The 20,413-nt window shown below is 41.8% G+C and overlaps 1 protein-coding gene across 3 annotated transcripts in view; it reads left to right on the top strand.

The window, feature by feature from the left end:
- Positions 1-1,610: 1,610 nt before the first annotated feature.
- Positions 1,611-20,413, top strand: part of pax3b (paired box 3b) — a 27,875-nt gene continuing 9,072 nt past the window's right edge. For 2 of the 3 annotated variants that reach the window (XM_036536144.1, XM_036536146.1), the window contains exons 1-5: positions 1,611-2,048; positions 2,835-3,070; positions 3,315-3,444; positions 4,313-4,456; positions 19,579-19,778. In XM_036536144.1, coding sequence (XP_036392037.1) covers positions 1,964-2,048; positions 2,835-3,070; positions 3,315-3,444; positions 4,313-4,456; positions 19,579-19,778 — 795 coding nt within the window. In that variant the 5' untranslated portion in view covers positions 1,611-1,963. The remainder of the gene's footprint in view (positions 2,049-2,834; positions 3,071-3,314; positions 3,445-4,312; positions 4,457-19,578; positions 19,779-20,413) is intronic. The other variant, XM_036536145.1, reaches the window with a different exon arrangement.

The raw sequence follows: 20,413 nt of genomic DNA, 5'->3' as shown, positions 1-20,413 counted from the left end.
TTTTTAAGCTCACATTTTGGAGCAGGGCAGCAAACCAGTTCGCCCCAAAGATGCTTAAAATACAACCAAAATAATACAACGCGGTATTTTCATTTGATTTGCGTGTAAGGTAGGATAAACAGGAACACGGACTTTAATCACTTACTACTTGCAGGTGTTCCCATGACTGAATGTGTTTGCAGTGGATTTCATCAACTTGTGAGAGAACTAGTCAGCAAAATGCGAACAATTGATGACTCTCAGCGGATGCTCACGTGATTACGTTATAGAACTCTGAAGTGACCCCAGGAAAATCAGAGTAAGCGAATTTGGTCTGAACCTCGACATGGCTGAAACCTGTTCCATAAGCTTGTGCTTCCTTCTAGGGTCTTACTGTACCATGCTCCTCAACTAAACATTTAAGTGTAAGGTTTTCATTTCTCTTCATTTTTCCATAGAGGAGTGTTCTTTCTACCTACTCGAGACGTCAAAATGTTCCTAAAACAAACACCTAACCGAAAACAAGTCAGAAAGTGCTACTGAGTATATATGGGACCTGAGGAGAAACCTTTTGGTGGAATCCAGAGGGAAGAAAGTCTTTGTTTTGTTTGAATTCAAAGGCTGTTCGGGGAATGATCCCCTATTCCTTTGATTGATTGGGGGTACTGAATGAGCAAGGCTCTTTGACTGACGGCGCCTCTTCAATGGACATTGCAATCCAACTTTAAAAAGATGGGAGGGTGGTGGAGAGATGGAGAGGAGAGAGAGAGCGAGTGAGAAAGCGTGAGTTTTGTGACTCTACCAAAGTGATAAATAAATTGCATCTTCACTCTGTAGACTGTCCTTTACGGCATTCCTGGCGTCATACCCTGCTGCGGCGCCACGACCCCCAGTCAGACGCAACTTTTTTTATTTTAATTGGTGCAGTGCAACAAACACACACACACACGCGCGCGCGCAATACTGACCTATAAATTCCTTAGAACGGACATTTTGAGCTATTTTTGGTTGAGACCTTGGAGTGCGGGTAACAAGGCAGCGATAACTCAACCATCTTTTTTTTCTCGAAGTTGCTTCGATGAGTTGTCTGCGCTGAACTCCTTTCAATTCTAGTAGCATTGATGGAAAGTATCGATACATCTATGTGCACCAACGTCTCTCAAGACATCACTATATCAATTACTGAACATAATTTTGATAATATAGAGTTAGGGCCAATTTTTGCCTAAATCACGGGATGCTTAAATATACTACCGAACGTTTTCACGTCTACCACCGACGTAGCTACTGATTTCAGCGATTACGCACGTGTATAATCAACACTTTCGCAGTTACTATTAGTGTTAAATTGATATATCCCAAAGCCAATGCAATAATTTCCATATTATAGCCTATCTTCACACACACACGCACACACACACACACGCACTGTCAAAGCGCCCTCAACTCAAACCCAGTCACAGGAAAAGAAAGTTTCCTCTCCCAGCCAATCACTGAGGATTTTGAAAAACCGGGACATTCCTTCTCTAAGCCAATCACAGGGTCTGGAGCACTGATGGAACAAGGGGTGCAGCAACTAATAAATGTTCCACTATTGCCCATCGCCTCAGTCACTTCAACTGTGTCAACAACAACAACGGCGCCAGTTCCGTGAAGTTTATCTGATGCCACATCTCACTTCGTCACATATTACGCGCAGACGCTTGGAAATATATAGCATCGCATATACTTTTTCTTTTTCAAAGAGTTCCCATTAACCGACCTACTTTGATAACTTTCACCATTTTTACCTTTAAAGGGGATATTACATCATTTGCCAGGACAAGGAAGTGCATTGCTACTCCACCGAAGCCAAATATCGACAGTTTGGAATAAAGGACAGCGTTCCCACTTGCCGCCTCACTTTATATAACTTTACATCTCCGGTTTTCCCTCGTATCCGTCCTGCAAGAAAGGTCACCAGAGAGTTGGAGTGTGTGGAGACATGACAGCATTAGCGGGGGCCGTACCCAGAATGATGCGCCCCACGCTGGCCCAGAACTACCCGCGGAGCGGTTTCCCTCTGGAAGGTAAACTATTCATAAATAAATAGAATAAAAAAAAACTGCATGACAGCAAACGTTATGTCTAGCATTGTTCTCTGTTATTACAACAGCTAATGGTTATTTTCCACAGTGATTGCTAAAACTCAAAATATTCATATAATTTCAAATAAAAACTCTTATGCTTGTCTATGGATACATCTAAATCTTCATTGCATATTAATCAAAAGCAAGCATGCACATTTTCTCACTTTTTCTGGGCTTGAAGTATTCTTACACATGTGCAGCGCATCTGCCACACTCAACATTGTAAAATAACGGCATCAACAGATGTTTACATTTTTTGCGTTCTTCGTGTCTTTGTGAAAAAGTTTTGAAGTTCACGTCTTGCATTTAATTTTAAATAGTTTTGCAGATTTGCAGTCTGTGTGATTGAAGTGTTGAAAAACTGTTCCAATGAACTAACAATTTTTGATATTATTAATCTTTTCCGCACGGTCAGGCGAATTTTAAGTATCACTTTATTTTATGGGTAACAATAATAATATATTTAATACATCCAAGGCCCGTGGCCATGCCTCTAAATAAGCTTTCGATGTTGTTGTAAATACTACAAAGACAAAGAAATCAACTGCGCAGTTGAATGAGACCAAATGTTATTGAGATTGTGTTTTTTCCTGAACGATTTTGATGTTTAGAAGTTTCAAATGTTTTCTTGAAATTTCAAGAGAGCGTGCATAACTCAACATTATCTTAAATATTACCGTTATTGCCATTGTTATTAAAACAACAACTTTGTCATATTTTATCCAGTTTCCACCCCGCTAGGTCAGGGCAGAGTAAACCAACTTGGAGGAGTTTTCATAAACGGCCGACCTCTGCCTAACCACATCCGTCACAAGATCGTAGAGATGGCCCACCACGGCATCCGACCGTGCGTCATCTCCCGCCAGCTGCGAGTTTCTCACGGCTGCGTATCCAAAATCCTGTGCAGGTACCAGGAGACCGGCTCCATCCGGCCCGGTGCCATCGGAGGAAGCAAACCCAAGGTGAGAAACAGGTCTTAGGACGAAAAATCAAGAGAAATACTCCAGGAAACCATAAATAGTTACTATGAGCTCAGCGGAGTGTATTTGATTTGACCCATCTTCTCATATTAAAAACTGTTTTGCAAATCTGGACCCCTTCGGCCCAGCCAAGTATGACGCTATATTTGTTTTGGAGGCTTTATAGCTTCTAAATGTCAAACATCCATAATTCTAATTTTCACAATCACAATCTTGTCATTTAAAGCAGGTAACCACGCCTGATGTGGAGAAGAAAATCGAGGAGTATAAGAGGGACAACCCGGGAATGTTCAGCTGGGAAATTCGGGATAAATTACTGAAAGATGGAATATGTGACAGAAATACCGTCCCGTCAGGTATATTACGTAATCTACCTTTAACAAACACGCAATGTAATTATAATAACTGCAATGACAATAATATGCATATACATATATTAAGACATAGGCCCACACACATTATTTTTTTTACATTATTAAGCTCATTAATTTACGAGGAACACATGAAGCACACGTAACCGAATTGTCAACTGTGATCATCATAATTACAATAAACACATTATAATCAAAACGTAATTGTCATTGTTATTGCAATGATTATTGTAATTGTTATTTTCTATTCTACTTTTTTTACTTCTTTCTTACAGACGCGTGTTCTGCATTTTACTTTTGCAACAAATATGGCTTGATATTACTAAATAACCTGTTTTGACGAGATTCACACTAACATTGAACACGATAAAATCAAAGCAGCTCATTTTTGTAATTCACAAAATATGGTTTATTATTTGACCTGTCTTACTTCAATAACTTTGCTAACCCCCCAGTTCTAAGTATGCTTACAACAACAATGAAGGCCTGGTATTAGAATAGCATCAACAAGTGTTTTTATCATTCATAAGTTTTGATTCAAAATAATAATTATTTTTTATTTCCTCTAAAGTTAATATTTATTTTTATTCAATTCGTATTTACAGATAACATTAAGGTATATATTCAAAATGAAGAACTGATTTACGCAAACGATTTTTACAATAAATTAAGAATTACAAATAAGCAATCAACAGGTGTTTTTTATCATCAGCCATTTTGATCGAGTAACATATTTTCACATTTCGACAAATCTCCCAATATTTTGTATTCTTTTCATACGTGCAATGCATTATTATTACATTAATATTTACTGACTGATTTGTTTGTTTGCTTTTTGTTTTCTTTTAAAAAGTGAGTTCAATCAGTCGCATTATGCGAAGTAAATTCGGAGGCAAAGGTGAAGACGACGACGACGAGGACGAAATTGAGAAGAAGGAGTTGGAGGACAACGAGCGAAGGGCGAAACACAGCATCGACGGGATTCTTGGAGACAGATGTGAGTGGAAACCGTCACCACTTAAGAAATTAGACTGGAATCCATAACGTAATGATCATATCATAATTAAAACACCACGTCCAAAATATTTGGCGAAAGGGAGTCAGGCGCTAATCAACAGCAGTTTCAGGACATTAAAGAATGTGCAAGTATGTTTTACACAGCATCGTCGGGAGTTGCTAAATTGACCACCTTAAATATTTTTGTTAATTGTTACTCGAGCTCAGCGCAGTGCTTCTTTCTTTGTGTCAGCAAAAGTGTATGTGATAAAGGTGCGTACTACTAAACAACATTGTCATTCTGTAGATGTTCGTAATAACTGAAAAACTACCCTACTGTGAAAAATGCATCGATTAGGTAAACCTCTAAAAAAAACTACAACAAAACAACTGTACACCACAAAACACTATACTTCCAGTTAGTGTGGCTAACACCAGAGCATTTTGTTCGGGGTATCAAGTGAAGAGAAAGTGTGTCCAAAGTTGTAGTTAGTATATGGCTTTGTCAAGTATTTTTATCGACCTTATCTTACGGTAATGGGTTTCCCATGAGGTGCTACAGTAATTCAAACAGCAGGTGGGCGGGTGTGTGTGTGTGTGTTCGTGCGTGCGGAGTTCTCTTCAAAGGCCCGCATAAGTGTATATACCACTATGCCTGCACGAGACCTGTTGATGATTTCTCTCGCTGGAGTGAAGAAGGCCCCCAGCGGCTTAAACGACGTTCGAGTGATAACTGGGCTATTAACGTGCCTGCTACTTAAAACTTACATTAAACGATTACAGCAACGTTAGGTGTCATCAGAGACCTACCAAATACACATCCAAATGGATTAAAAGTGTGCAATTTTATTACATACAGCGTTTAAATAGATGGGTTGTATATATATTATAGCATATACAGTATATTTTGTACATTGCTTTAAAAAACATAGCTATCTATGCTTCAGTCTGAATTCAGTGAATTGCTATCGCAATTGCTCCAGAGGTTGTTAAACCGTAAAGTTTTATGCCATGCAAAATAGTTTAGCGTATCAGGACCAATTACAGAGTTCAATAATTGAATTGTCATTAATACTGTTACCAACAGTTCCAAGCAAAACAACAACAAAATCGATAATAACAATGATTAATTATCGCGTGACTATATGTTACCACACACTGCTGCTCTCTTGCACATGGAATACAAGTTAAAATTGAACACGCAAACTTAATTTTTCACTGTGGATTAACATAAGGGGTATACTTTGCGAGTCAAAATGGCTTAAAGCTAATTCCAAACAAATATTGATGACAAACTAATAAAATGCTATGATTCCTCAATGGTGCCAACGTAAGGGAATATTAATCGACTACGGCGCAACAAAATGAATACAGAAAGTTCGAAATTTTATGAGTTCATGAAAGTTCGGAATTTAACCACATTTATTTTGCCCTCTAATGGCTCCTGAGGCTAATTGCCTACTGTACAAATATTTTTAAAAACAAGCCGGGAGGGGGTGGGGAGACAAAAAGTCCCAAATGAGTTGATCAAACATTTGTACAACTGTTCCATCCTATACAAAGACAGCTCTTGCGTACACAATCAGACACTTGGGGATGAACTTGGGAGACAAAGGCGAGAGAGTCCATTGAAACTCACACTTCGGCTTCGCGCGAACAAAACCGGGCCTAGCAGCAGCTTGGCCGGAACAAAAGAAGGCAACCTTTTTATAATTCAGGGAGAAAAGAAGAGAAAGCGCCCCAACAAAAGGCTGAGAAAAGACATTATGAGCTTGCAATGAGGGATGAATTATTCAGCGATCGCGAATAGCCGCAGCTCCTAGCAGTTTTATAGACTGTGCACCGTGGAAAAATGGCCGTTTTCACCTACAAAATGTTTCTTTTGGAGCCTTTTAGGTCGTCTAAAGATGCCGACTGCCATTCAAAATTACAATTGAAACCATTCTCTCTCTCTCTCTCTCTCTCTCTCTCTCGCATATTACGTTGGATAAAACTTGACATTTTTTACAGTTGAACACGACTCAGTTAGGCTATTTTCCAACTATATTTTCAGAGATATTACAAGAACTAGGACAAAAAAATAGATTATTTACTGAATGAGATTTACTAGCCAGTGAAAAGGAAAACAAACGCTCAAAACTGAAAACTAACTTAATAACTTGACTAACTTAAACTAAAATAATTATTCAAGACAGACATTTTGCATTCTTCAGGTAGACTGGGAGTAATTACGTGGAGCTCCTTATTACTTTTTTTGAGCTCCTTATTACTTTTTTGAGAACTAGTTTAAAAGCACCAGGAACAAAGTTATTATTATTTGTATAAATGGTATTGCTGCTGGTGTTGATATGATTTTTGTAGTTGTTAATAATAATAATGATGATGATGGTGATAATAATAATAATAATAATAATAATAATAATAATAATAATAATAATACAAAACACCAAAGTTGTGCATGCAATATCAGCTAATAAGATGAAGACTTGTTCCTGTTAGGATTATCTGTATTAATTCTATAATACCCTCTCCTGGCCCTCTTTAACATTAATTGGGTCTTCTAAATGTTTCTGATGCTGAGCTATGTGACATTTAATGATCGGGAGAGTGTATTAAAGACTTCTCCTGTGAATAGACACCAATGTTTTCCCCCGAGAATCGCGCTGGCCTCGAGCTTCGGTCACAATGGATTCGCCCTCGTCATGCGCACTGCTACAATATTCACCCATCATGCACACCCCGCGAACTGAAAATCTCTTCAAGCGGATTAAATCGAGCCTTTTATTTCTTCTCACTTTCATCTCGGGACCGAACCCGCCCCTTTTCCTCTCTCTCTCTCTCTGCCTGCGGCGCGCATTCGTTTAATATCTGTACCCATTTTTTTCAGGAGAGCAGCCACCGCGAACAAAAGCAAGTCAGTTCTCCAACTAGATCTTAAAAACTCTAGGCGTCCTTACCGAATCGTCATTTTTGTCTTCCACTTTTCTCCATGCCTTAATGGAATTAAATAAAGCATCGTATATGACACGCGCGCGGAGAGTCATATTTGCATGTAAATACTCAATTAAGAACTTGTTGCGCTATCTATGATGTATCTGTATTCGTCGAGACTGCGGACGTGGTTCATAAGGCGATTTTGAGGGCTGTATGCAACAAGTTATTTTAACTTCATTCAAAATTTACAAAAGGTGATGGGCAGACCGGAAGATTTACGTCCCAATGTATATAATATATACATATTTACTTTTTACTTCTTAATCCCTCGGTACAGCCCTAGAATTGCTTGATGAATCATTTTTTATGACAGCGCACATACTGTGTTGTTAGTGGGTCTTTTCTTTTTTTTAACAGAATAAGTTTATTCAAAATTCACAGAAGCGAAACTTCGTCGCTGCGTGGATATGTTAAGAATTGCTAAAGAATTGTTCGCGGAGATGAAGGAACAATCCATTTAAACTGTGATTTTTGTGAATACTTTCATGTCAAAGCAAAATAAGTAGTGTCTCGGTGAATCATAGATGTTTATTCGCATTCATCCGTGACATATGAAACATTATGAGATTTATTTTAAAAACGCAATCAGAAAACCGCAAGTTAAACTCACGGTATGCCTTACCCAACATTACCCAAATAGTGACAGCTTGACTACTGCATTCTCATGAGGCAGATCGGTAAACAGTGAAGGGAAGTGATCCGTGGCTGCGTTTAGGCCTCTTGTCAATTCGGGGGCAAATTGTTCTTAACAAGCTGCAGTAAATCAAATCTTACCAGCTCCGTCAGACAGGAGAATACACGACGGGCAAAATATTGTCAGGCCTAAAGCTAACGGCTTTATGATACACCTCTATTACCTTAAGTGGAAACATTGTATCTTACTGTTGTAGCAATTCTTTCAAAACCTTCGAAAGGACCAGCTGCATGGCGTTGTCTTTTATTTGTCGGTATTGAAAATATCACTTATGTTATAGGCTATCACTTTAGCCTGATGGCATTTAGAGCAACAGGCAAGAAGGCATTTGCTACAATTTCAAAAGCACATAGATTTATGATTTAAGTAAAGCGTTGGAGACGTTGACGAAACGTATGCATGACTTATCATTCCACGTTAAATACTTACCTAGGCCTGGTTGCGCAGTCGACTCCAAAGAGAATGTAACTTGGGACTGTTATGACCTAAGGCAGCGAAATATACAATTCCCATTGAGAAGAGTGTTCCATTACGGCAGTTGTGTCCCACTCTGTCCCTTGGGCTCTCCTGTGAAGTTGTTTTACAACTCTGAATTAAAATCTGAAAAGGACGTTTTTACTTTCGCTGGCCAAATATTGATTAAGTAAGTGTTTGCCGAGGCTATTGTTGTGCGAAAAGGGGCCAGTAGCTCTGCCCCTTGTTGTTGAAAATCTATTGTCGGATTCCCTCAAGTGCCGAGATCAAAGCCAGCTCATTTAGATTTATTTGTCTGGGAAAACAGTTCAGGCTCTGAGGGGAACCTGAAGTTCGCCTGCGTGATGGGAAACGGCAGGTACTTTGCAGCGTCAGTAGGATGCGCGTGAGCAATGCAACAGCTACTTCTTGTAAACTTTAATTTTACATCCACTTCATTGGAAAATGTATGCGCCACATTGAAGCGCGTGTATAGGCTAAGGGAAGTATTCAGATTACAAATGAATCCGGTCAATACTCGGAAATGGACTAATAAATTGACCGATGGGGAAAAAAAACGAATTTGAGAGAATCATGTTTCGGGCCATTTCCTATTCTGGCACTAACGTGAATATGGTCAGTGTTTGTTTATTTGATTATTTTCATATCTACAGCAAGTCTTGGCATGGGTAGAAAACTAACAACCTTTACCATGCCAAAAAGAGTTTCACACACAAAAGATATGCCTGTTCAATCCCAGTGCTAACTTTTTCACTTTGGCATTGCTCCTGCATATACATCAGAAACATTTTAATGCAAGGGGCAGCAGGGCCTATTGTACCTCATGCCAATATCCAAAGAGAGAAATTGTCTTAATTACCCCCCAAAATAGAGCTAATCATTTATAAACACACCAACCAACCCCTTTCCCCCTACACCACATCATACTGCTTATCTTTTTAACCTCGTTTAGTTAATTAAAATTAGCTAGAGTTACTGAAGAGAGTGAGCTTGGTCTTGTGGATTTCCATTTATACCAGACACAAAAAATACCTCTCTGAAATACAAACAGTCAATGGGATAACTTTATTTTTGAAAGGGAATCCTGGAAAGGCTAATTGAATAAGCCTGGATCTTTCGAACCTGCCATGGTGAAGGCAGTCAACATGTCATAATTAGGTTTATTGAGGAGCATTCCAACAATCTGCTGCCATTCTTCCTCCCTCATTGTCCTGGGCCAGGCAAATAGCCAGGGGACAAAAGGAATCAAGTGCTGACAAAACATGAAAGGGCAAAAAGATTTAGCTGCCTTTGTCAAAGAAACTGAGCAGGACTTTGTTTGTGTAAATAAAGTGAGGAACTGGCTCCCCACTATTTAGGCAAGGACAGCGCTCAATAGAATTTTTTATCTGGGCACACTGGAAATATGCCAGGGAGAGAGAGAGAAGGGCGTTGGGAGGTGGAGTAGGGGGTTTACTGGTTGGTGTGGCGTGTGAGTGTAGTAGTAGGGGGAGCAGTTTTTTGACATGTTTAATTTGTAAATTTAAAACATTTGTTTAAAAGAGAGCCCCCAGGAGGTGTGGATGTAACCAGGATGTAAACTGGCCACTTGCTCAGTTTGTGGACATTAAAAAATAGAGAGAGGCAATATACTCCACTTTGGCGAGATTGCATGCCACGGCCTTGGCTCCGCTGCAGCAAATGCAGAAATAAAATTCCTGGGAAAGCAACCACACCATTTCTTGTATTTGATTTCATGGACAGAGGTTAACTCTTGCGAACAACCAGCAAAAGAATTTACCTTGAGTCAGATTACCATGCTATATTATGAGGCTTAAAGGAAACCATTGGCTGTTCTGTGAAAAGTTATCAATTATTATCATTTAACATGCATATGTGAACATGTGAAATTCTGGACACTCTGAATAAGTCATTTACAATGAAAGAAAATATTTAATTAGGTATACCAAACCAAGTAAACAATCTCTTAAAATATTTGAGTGTTTTTGACTGCTTGATATGTCCAACCAAATAATAGCCCTGGACTTTATTTTTATTTTCTCATATAGAACAACCAAGTTTCTGTCAAAGACTTCCGTAGAACCCTACTTCAAGAGTTCTCATGGAATAGCAGAATGTTTCAAAGAAACTTTTTTGATTTATCATTTTAATATTATTGGCTTAATGCTGTCTGTAATTATGTCCTCTTATCATTACTTTGTATCAACTGAGGATTTGGTAGCATAAGTAAATGCTGTTGCCTTGAACATATGATCGTTGAACAAAAACTTCTCTTCGGGTCAGATTTTACTTTCCCCCTATGCACAAGGGTGTAAAAATCACTTTTTCCTAACTGTTTCACTCTTTCTATCTTCTTCCCTTTCTCCTCTTCCTCTTCTCAAAAGTTTTTTTTTTTTCTCCAGCGCATGATGACTATCCAAGCATAAAAACATGGTTATCTGCAAATGAATGGTGGCTCTATGCTTCATTAAAGCCTCTTTCTCTTTTCGCACCCGTATTGTGACCCTCTGATATCAATTCAAAGGGCAATTAATGAATGCAGCCCATCTTTGAAGTGAGGGATTCAGGGCGCGCTCTTGGACGGCCCCTTCAGTGGTGATGGACTCGCCACATTCAGACGACGCTCCGCAAGACAGTTTGAAGTGAGTGAAAGAAAATGGGCAAGCGAAGGTCAAGGAGAATAGCTTCTATAGAAAAGCACTCTTTATTTGTTGGAAGTATTAGCCAAGCAAAACTGCGCGGAATGAAGAAGAAGGAGGAGGGGGGGTAAAGGTTGTTTTTTTGCAAGAGGATGGGGGGGGGGGGTGTAGGGTGAGGAAAGGCAAAAGCAACAAAATGAAATAGTTAAATGATGAAAGCCAGACAGCAAGCTGTCAATCACTTAACTTGAAGAGCCTCCCTCTTAAACTGAGTAATGTTATCTAATTACCCTGGGAAACACTGGTACCGTAAAGCGAGGAATTATGTTGTCCATTAAAACGGAGAAAAAAAGATGGTATAAACGAAGAAAAAAGTGATCATTAAGCACTTTTTCAGGGTCACATCTTAAAAAAGTAAAACTGGTGGGACTGGTTTTAAAAAGCCAATTTATTAAAACCAGTGCCACCATTTCAGATATTCTTGCACTCAACCATACCAAATATTTGGGCAATAATTTTTAGTCTTCTAAAAATTATTTTGTGTAATGTAAAGTTCAGCTTACATTTCTTGCTCAGCATGTTTCATAATTAGAAATCAAAATATTTCCTGTATTTTGAAAGAAATGCAGAAAATGCATTTTATTATTTAAGGACCTATATTTACTTTGTAATTTTTTTGAGAATGTGTTAGATTGCTCTAAACAATCTAAATGTTGAAAAAATAAAAAAGATAAAATGGTTTTGGGAGGGGATATAGTACAAAAATAGTCAGATAAAACAGACATTGAGAATAGGAAATACTACTTTTATGGAATAATTACTTTTTTGTGCACTGAGCATATGTAAAACTACAAGCTGAGAAAAGCCTAAACAGCACAACCATGGAAATGCGGTATGAACCTGAGGCAGTGAGTTAGAAAACATTACTTTTTTGAAGAATGTGAGAATTAAATAGATACAAATAAATAATACACAGCAAATACGCCAGGCTTATCTTTGCTACATTATTGAATCAGGGCAATATATCAGATAATACTGTAGTTAACCATTGGAGGTGGATTGCCAGTTTGTGTCCAGTTTTATGTTAGGTTTGGGCAATGCATAGGCCAGGTCAGAGGGCAACATAAGGTCACTGTCTATCAACCCAGGAAGTGAGGGTTAAAATCACATTTGGTTAAAGATGACAGGTAACAACTTCCTGCTACTTTTGTTGAAAAAAAAAAAAGAACTTACTTGGGGAAAACAAGAAAAAAAGACACCATGAGAGTGTTACATTTAGAGTAAGTGGAGTAAAGTTGTGTTTTATTGGTTTAAGAGCTATTTGATCAAGGAGAAAAATGTGGTGAATTAAGGAATGCCTAGAAGATTTTATGAATGCAGGGCTATTTTTCTTCTCCAGCTTGACAAGCTCTTTGCACTTTCTGCATTCCCGTCTGGGTGTTGCTGTGCTAAACTCAGCAGCTCCTTGAGGCAGGGTGGGACTGACTGGGAGATGTTTAAGCCACAGTCTAATCTTTGCAGACCATGGAAACTAAACATAGACTGCAAGGCTTTGTGGTAGCTATTATTATCTCAACATTTCATTTAGTGGACAGTGTTGACCCGATGTGGATGATTAGGCTGTTTTGTAGCCTTGAATTTCATTTGAAAAAAAAAAACAAAGTAAGCGATGTGAAAAATAGAGGAGAGTGGGTATCCGTAGCTTTGTTGCACCTGGAGTGTGACTGAGAGGGTGGACGTGCGGCAACGGTGGCCTGTCTGTCTGTCTCAGTGTGAGCTACGTGCCTCTGCATTGTCCCGCCTCGGGGGCTGCCACAGCGAAACAGTCACAGCCTCGGTGTAAATGAATAGGACCTGCCCCACGCTGGGCCAACATAATATCCCAGTGTAACTGTTTATGGCTTTTTGTCATTCGGAGTATGAGCTAGATTAGGTAATGATTTATCCGTTCTGCTCACTCTCTGACACACACTCACACGCACGCACACACAGGCACAGACACACACACACACACACACACACTCACACACTCACACACACTCACTCACTCTTGGGCAGCTGTAGGGGTCGGGGCTCCTTAGCAAGTCAAGTGAGTCCTCCCCCCACCCCTCCTCCTTTTAACAAAATGTTGGGTGCAGATGGGCCCATAAGCTGTCAGTTAACCATTATTCCACATACATCTGCTGGGCTTCTATGTACTGTTTTATGCAGTCGGTCAGTCACTTAGTCCCCCGGTCCCTGAAAGGGCCTGCCTCGCGCTCTGCACAAATAAATTGTTCATTTGTCTCTTCTGCCTTTTGTTTTGTTTGGGGAACACATGTCACCAGCTCAATTACCCTCTTCATTAACTGCCCCCAGAGGAAGGGCTGCTCGTCCCCTCTGTCGGGGCCGTAAACAGAACACATATGGTCAGGCCTGGACCCTTCTCACACTGGCTCTGTTTGAGTTTTTTTTTTATCTGGGAGAGAAATAGATTCAGGCCATTTAGATTAGTCTACTCACCACCGTCTTTTTCCCCTAATTTAGTTTCTCAGAAAACAAAGTCTCTTTCAGGCAACTTCCTCTTTTACCGCCATTTTTTGTAAGAGGAAAAGAGGTCAGATTTGGCTGGTGTAAAGTTTTGGCTGGTGATCAGTACTGTAAATAAGGCCAGGTTTCTCCTCAATACGTTTGGAAATTAAACAGAATTCTTTGTGAGGCCACTTGATGCATCGTATAAAGTAACATGCCGGGTGCTGTCAGGCTGCGCTGTATTCACACTCTAAACGTTTTGCCTGTAAATCTCTCGCAGTAGCTATAACTGTTTAATGTTTTTGCTGGATTGAGCGTTCAGGTCTGTATTCTTTTTTGGACCACATCTGCATATGACAGGGGAGCTGGTGTGACTAGCATACAGATGGTGTGTCTGTACGTAGATAAGCAAGCTGAATTGGTTAACAGTACAAAGAGTTTTTGGAAGCACTGGGAAATTCTGAATGTTTAGTTATGAATTAAACATTGAAGATATGCATTTATATACACAGAGACGTATACGGCGTATATAATTTGATTTGAGTGCATGTGCGATGCCAAAGAAAGAAGACTCACTCCTTTGTATTGTGAACGTTTGTTTAAGGGGTTTTAAGTGACCGCACAGTTTATTGAAATCTTAAACTTTCTAAGTATGGAAAATTGTTTCTGTTAGTTCGGTGCTCAACATAAAGATATGATAAAGTGTACATTCTTATAAAGGTTTTATGGATTTAACTTAATGCACTGCAATGGCCACAGAGAAAGTTTTATCCACCAAAAAGTTGTAAAAGCTCCAAATGGCCCCATATGTGCCCTAGAGTTAATGTTATAACTGCACTTGTTCCATTTCACTCAGCGCACCAGTGCTGCCAACATTTTAATTGTAATTTTTGGTTTATCTACCGTGCTGTGGGCCTTGGTTAGGAGTCCTGGTCGCCTTTGTCTCAGCGAGTCACAAGAAACAGAAACTGCCTCATCAGTTTAGACTGTTAGCAGAGAGAAGCACCTCTTTCCCTCAACTGCTGGCGGAGGGAGAAGTTGCACGGCAGTGAAAGGAGCAAGAGGCAGTGTGCAAATCCCTCTGTGAATGAGTGAGAGAGAGAGCATGAACGAATGAAGGAGGGCACAACTGAACTTTTCGTTCCTGTGAATGAATGAGGGAGAGCACGGCTGAGCTTCCACTCTCCTGTGGAGTACCGCCGAGTGGAAGTCTGGTTTATCTCCCGCTGTCCTTTCGATTGGTGTGAGCAAAGAAGTGTGTGCTAAACAGTGACTGAGTAGTTGACTCTTGAGCGTCAGGCTGCGTGTACTTTGTGTGTGTCTCTCTTCTGCTTCTTTGTAAAAACAGAGATTGGAGCTATTTGGGGCTCAGTGGGGCTCATTCTTGGTGTATAACGTCCTCCTGTTTCTGGGGTCTGAAAATGGGAAAGAGACCACAGAGAGGGTGTGTGCAGTGAGAGGTGACCCAGGGGTGGCGTGGATGCCTCTCCCCCGCAACTGAGTGAGTGCAGTGCTGTGGGGTCTCTGGCTCATTAGCCGGGGGGCTGTGTGTGGGTCTTGTGTGGGTCTCCCTCCTGTGAACGGGGGGCACGGAGCTGGGAAATGATGGGGCTGATTAGCCGGGGGGCTGCGAGACGGCGCGCGTGGGGACTTGTACAGTGTCAGAGCCGATTTGCACCGTTTTTCAGGAGCCCAGGAGCTGTCAGATTTGAGGAAAGGGAGGGGGGGGTTGTTCCTGTTAGCGGCCCCCTCGCTGAGAGACAGAGTTGCCTGGGGGGGGGAGAGGATGCACATGAGAAAGGCTCGCTCCACGGCAGCGGCGGCAGGGGGGAGGCCGTGCAGGCGCGGGACACTCTGCCCCATCTTGGGTATGCCTTTGTAAGAGACAGCGCCCCAGCTGGGCACTGTTGGAGCATGTCTCACTGACCACTCTGTCAGCGAAAGAACAGGCCTGGACTGCCCTTTATCCAGAGGAAAGGGCATCCCTCAGTTAAAAAATGCATCTGGGAAGGCACAAAAATCTCAGCGCTCTGAATCAAGGAAAGGAAATTGCTGTGTGTGTTTTAAAAGGAGAAAATATTTGTGCGTTTTAAAGTTTCTTCAAGCCCAGTAGGGAAGCTGTAAGTCATTTTAAAAGATCATGATATCAAAATAAATTTTCCTGTGCGGTGATCATACAGTTGGCAACATTGTATGATGTCCATCTCTCCTTGATGCCACAGCTGTGTGCACATCTACTCCCTGCAAGATAAGAGTATGCTGACATGATGTTTCTCATGTTAAAGTTTTGTATGAGTAAGTTACGGCCATTCTCTGTGAGCTGAGTTTCTACCATGTTATTAGTTGACAAAAATGTGTGGGAATTCCGCAGATCCATCCCTGTCACTTTCTTTCCCTGTGATTTGTATTGACCATGGTACAGCGTCTCAAAACTCATCCATAAACGAGCATAAATTCGGAGAGAAAGAGAGATGGGCGCGGAGAAAGAGAGTAGTGAAGTGAAGTAAATTGAAGTGATGGAGGGGAGAGGTAAATTTAAATAAGAGAACAACAGAGCCTGTTTCCCCCTCCCCCCCCGCGCTCTGTCTCCCCTCCCTCCCTGGGTTTCAGGTGCTCCCATGCTCCCCTCCTGGCTGTGGAGGAAGGTTAGGGAAGCCCCCTGCTGTGGCCCGCTGCAGCCCCCCCCTCAGCCGCCCCTCCTCAGCCCCCGGCAGCCCCTCTCCGGACCTCTTTGTGTCTCCCGCACCCCTGCCAGGCAGGTGACAAGGCCCTCAATGCGGGCAAAGGCAGGCTTGAGGGATTCCACAGATGGAGCGTGGAAATCGGCAGAATAGACTTGAGCCACAGGCTGGTTCTTACAGCCCAACAAAGGGAAGCCAAATAACTCAAAAAAAAAGAGAGAAAGAAATCCCGAGGTTCACAAAAGTAAAAGTGTCATTTGCCATTAACTCTGCGCCTATGATGGAGTGTCGTCCTAGCAGTTACTAAATAAAAAAAGGAAGAAGAGAATGGGAAGAAAAGGGGATCGCTCCGCCCCGGCCTGCAGTAAACATGATACAGTACTTCTGAGGGCTTTTCTATTGGAGTGGCAGCTCTGCACTCTTTAGTGGCTGTGTGTCTTTCTTCCTCTGTCTTTCCATTACGCCTTGCTATTGTTTGCTCTGGGTGCTTTTTCTTTGTTTTGTTTTAACACGAGTTTGTTTTCTTTTTTCTTTACTCTTTTTTTGTGATAAAATGATAAAAGTAATGGACGCCTACTTCGCAATTAATTCTCTGACCAGCATAAGAGAACAATTTTATACATTTTTAAAACGGATTTAAAACAAAAAAAAAATGCAAGAACAAAACTTTGAAAAAAAAAAACCAACAAATGAGCTTCTCAGAAGCTCTACAGATCGCCATTGCCGAGTTCCTTAAAAATGGAGACACAAAGGCACAAGCGCAAACCAATGTGTTTGTTATTTTCCGGCCGCCCTATCTGCCCAGTGCCGCTGATCTGAATGTAATAAAGAATTCTCCTGGAGACAGCGTCCGTTATAGCATTCCCAGAGTTCAAATCCCTGTGAAATGCTCCGAGACGCTCACACTGGCAACTGGCAAAAGCATTTCCTGAGGGGCTCCAGGGGTCGGGCTGCAAAGACGGATTCCTCGTACCGTGACTCCTGTGTTTTAATTAAAACTTTAAATCTGAACCTATCACTTGTTGCTATATCCCACGTTATCCGGCACCCCCCTTTACCGCCTTTCCCACCTTTCCTTGCTCTTCAACCTTTCTGTTTTTTTTTCTTCTTCCCTTCATCATTTTACTTTCTAAATGCTTGGATACTTTGGCCCACCCCGTCCTGTTCTCCTTATTCACCCCAATCACTTCTTCCGATTTAACTCTTCTGGATGCACCCCAGAAAAAAATCATGGAATGGCTTTTTCCTGCTATCACCCTATGCTTCCCGGAAACCCTGGTGGGCAGGGGAGGGAAGAAAGGAGAGGCAGCGCAGAGCGTGTGGGAGAATTTGCTCTTATGAAAAAAGCTATGATGACAAAGCGCCTTGAGAACTCATTTCACTAAAACCTTGCGGGGAGAGCCGAGCTCGCTCTCGCTCTAACTTGCATCTCTTTACCAATTTGATTTTAATGCATCATAAGTTAACCCCACTGGCAATGTGTGGCAGAGCTCCGTGAAAGGGCAGACAGAAGGGAAAGAGGATCAGTTTCACTTGAGGAGGCCCAAACTATTTGGGGTTTCTTGTATTTTATTGTTGTCGTTGAACAGTAGAGGGCCTCCTCCCAGCAGAGTATTAAAACACTGTATACAAAACTACACACCGCAGCTTTTTTGTGTCACTGAAGGAACCCACAACGCATTACAACACTCTATAAAACAGGACCCACAAAAGCTGTCCAGTTAGATATGTTATCAGAGGCACCCAGCAGCACTTTAAACACTGTCCCTCGGCCTTTTTCAAACCTGTGCTGCTTGATGGAGAGGAGGGGGGGGGGTTGCCCCTTCCTTTGGCCCTCTGTAAATGCGATGCAGGGGGAGAGGAGGAGTGAGGGGTTGGAGTCAGCCGAGGGCCGCAGCAGACGCTGGGGCAGTGAAAGACTCAAAAGCCGGAGTCCGCAGACAATGGCTGCCTGTCATGCTGGTTTGAAAACCCTAATCATTTTTTAATGGACTAAGTCCCCTGCTTCGGTTACCAGTACCGAGCTTGCGGCTTAGGGGCAACCAATTCATGCCCTCTTCTGCTGAATTACCTCCAAAAGGGCCCTGCTTTTTCTCCCACGTAAAACTGAGCAAATAGATTAGTATGCACCTGCGTGGAGACGGGTTGCTTTATTTTTTTTTTTTTATTATTATTATTATTGCGGCTCACTCGGCTTGAGCAAAATTGAATTTGTAAGGAAGGACACAATGCTAGAAGGGCTTCTCCTCTGGCCTGGATCAAAATTGGGCCTTTGTGAAGGCTTTGTCTGCCCAATCACACACGAACGCCTCGGAATCTTGTCCAGGGGATTATTTAAAAGCAAGGAATATTCCCCCACAATGGCAGTCTGTTTGCACACATGATGCAAGGCACTGGGCCCCAGAGGAGGTCATTCAAAGTAAACAGGGAGAGGAAAGGGAGGCAAACATGTTCACACGTTTGAGCGGTTGGCGCTCCCTCTCCCTCGGTTTGTTTCCCCCTCCTTCGGGAGAGACCCGAGTGAATCCTAATGCATCCACCACAGTGTGAGCTGTGAGGGCAATGCAGTGTTTACCTACTTTAAACAGCTCTGTGTGAAGTTCCCTCTTTGTTAAGCTAATAGGTTTATGACTAAATGAAAAAATGAAAGGAGGAAATCCAGAGCATTTGTCAACAATAGTTTGAAGTGACTGTGACATTTTAATAAATATGTATTGACAGCTTCAAACAGTGTAATTAATTTCAGAGACTCTAGTGTGAAAATGACACTTTGTGTTTAAAAGTGATAGGTGGTGTTGGGCAGGGACAGAAAACACTGTTAGTGTGTTGTGAATGGGGGGGCAATACATTTAGAGTGAAGATATTCTTTTTTTTACCCTATGGAAGGGCCAGAATTAAGGGTGTGAGCAGTAATTCAATGTTGAATGAATGTTTTGTGTGAATCAAACAAGCGTTTTTTTTTTCTCTCTGCCAGTAATTTATGTAATTTAATTCATATAAAAAGTCAGGTTTCCACCCAAATGATCTATGCCTTACTTTCCAAATTTCATTTTTCGAATAACTTCAGAAATGGATTCAAGGCTCGTTGCTAGACCCATATCCTAACACCGTGTGCCCCATCCCGCTACAGCGAGCCACTCGGACGAGGGTTCGGAGGTGGAGTCAGAGCCGGACCTGCCCCTGAAGAGGAAGCAGCGGCGGAGTCGCACCACCTTCACGGCGGAGCAGCTGGAGGAGCTGGAGCGGGCCTTCGAGCGGACGCACTACCCCGACATCTACACCCGCGAGGAGCTGGCGCAGCGGGCCAAGCTGACCGAGGCACGCGTGCAGGTACCGGACCACCCACCCCGACCCCGCTGCCTCCACTTTAACGGATAAGGCAGTCATCCTTTGGCTCATACTCTCTACTTATGTCTCCCTCCCCTCTCTTCTGTCTCTCTTCCCTCTTTTCTCTCTCGTCTCTGTCCCTCTGTGCTTCTCTCTATTAAAGATGAAATTTTCTTATTAAAAAAATACCAACACAAAACAGACATCAACAAGTAGGTACTATCAGATGTATGGTCAACAATTTATAAAATTTTTTAGTATGTTACCTTAGGGGTTTTTATTTAGTATTCAAATGTTTTCTTCAAGCCCTCTCCTTTAGCGTTCCGTGCCTAATTGCGTAGTTTCATAAGTGTGTATGGATAAGGCCCATCAAAAGCTACAGAGCCACAGTGTTCTGTCTTTCCCTTCTGCATACCCACTATGCACACACAAGTGCGTCGATGATCACTCACACCTGATCATGTGAAGGGCAGTGCGTTTTGGTTGCTGAGCAGGTCGGTGCTGCTTGCACCCTGACCTCTCCATCAATCCATAAACCATGTGCCTGCATTACCCGGCCAGCTGCTGTGGTGTAGCTATAACCCTGTGACCCCCCCAGTACACCCACACACATACAGGAAAACATACAGGCACCCACA

Source organism: Megalops cyprinoides, chromosome 9 (genome assembly GCF_013368585.1).
Source record: "Megalops cyprinoides isolate fMegCyp1 chromosome 9, fMegCyp1.pri, whole genome shotgun sequence".
NCBI classification, from domain to species: domain Eukaryota; kingdom Metazoa; phylum Chordata; class Actinopteri; order Elopiformes; family Megalopidae; genus Megalops; species Megalops cyprinoides.
This window is presented reverse-complemented; position numbering and strand designations above follow the sequence as displayed.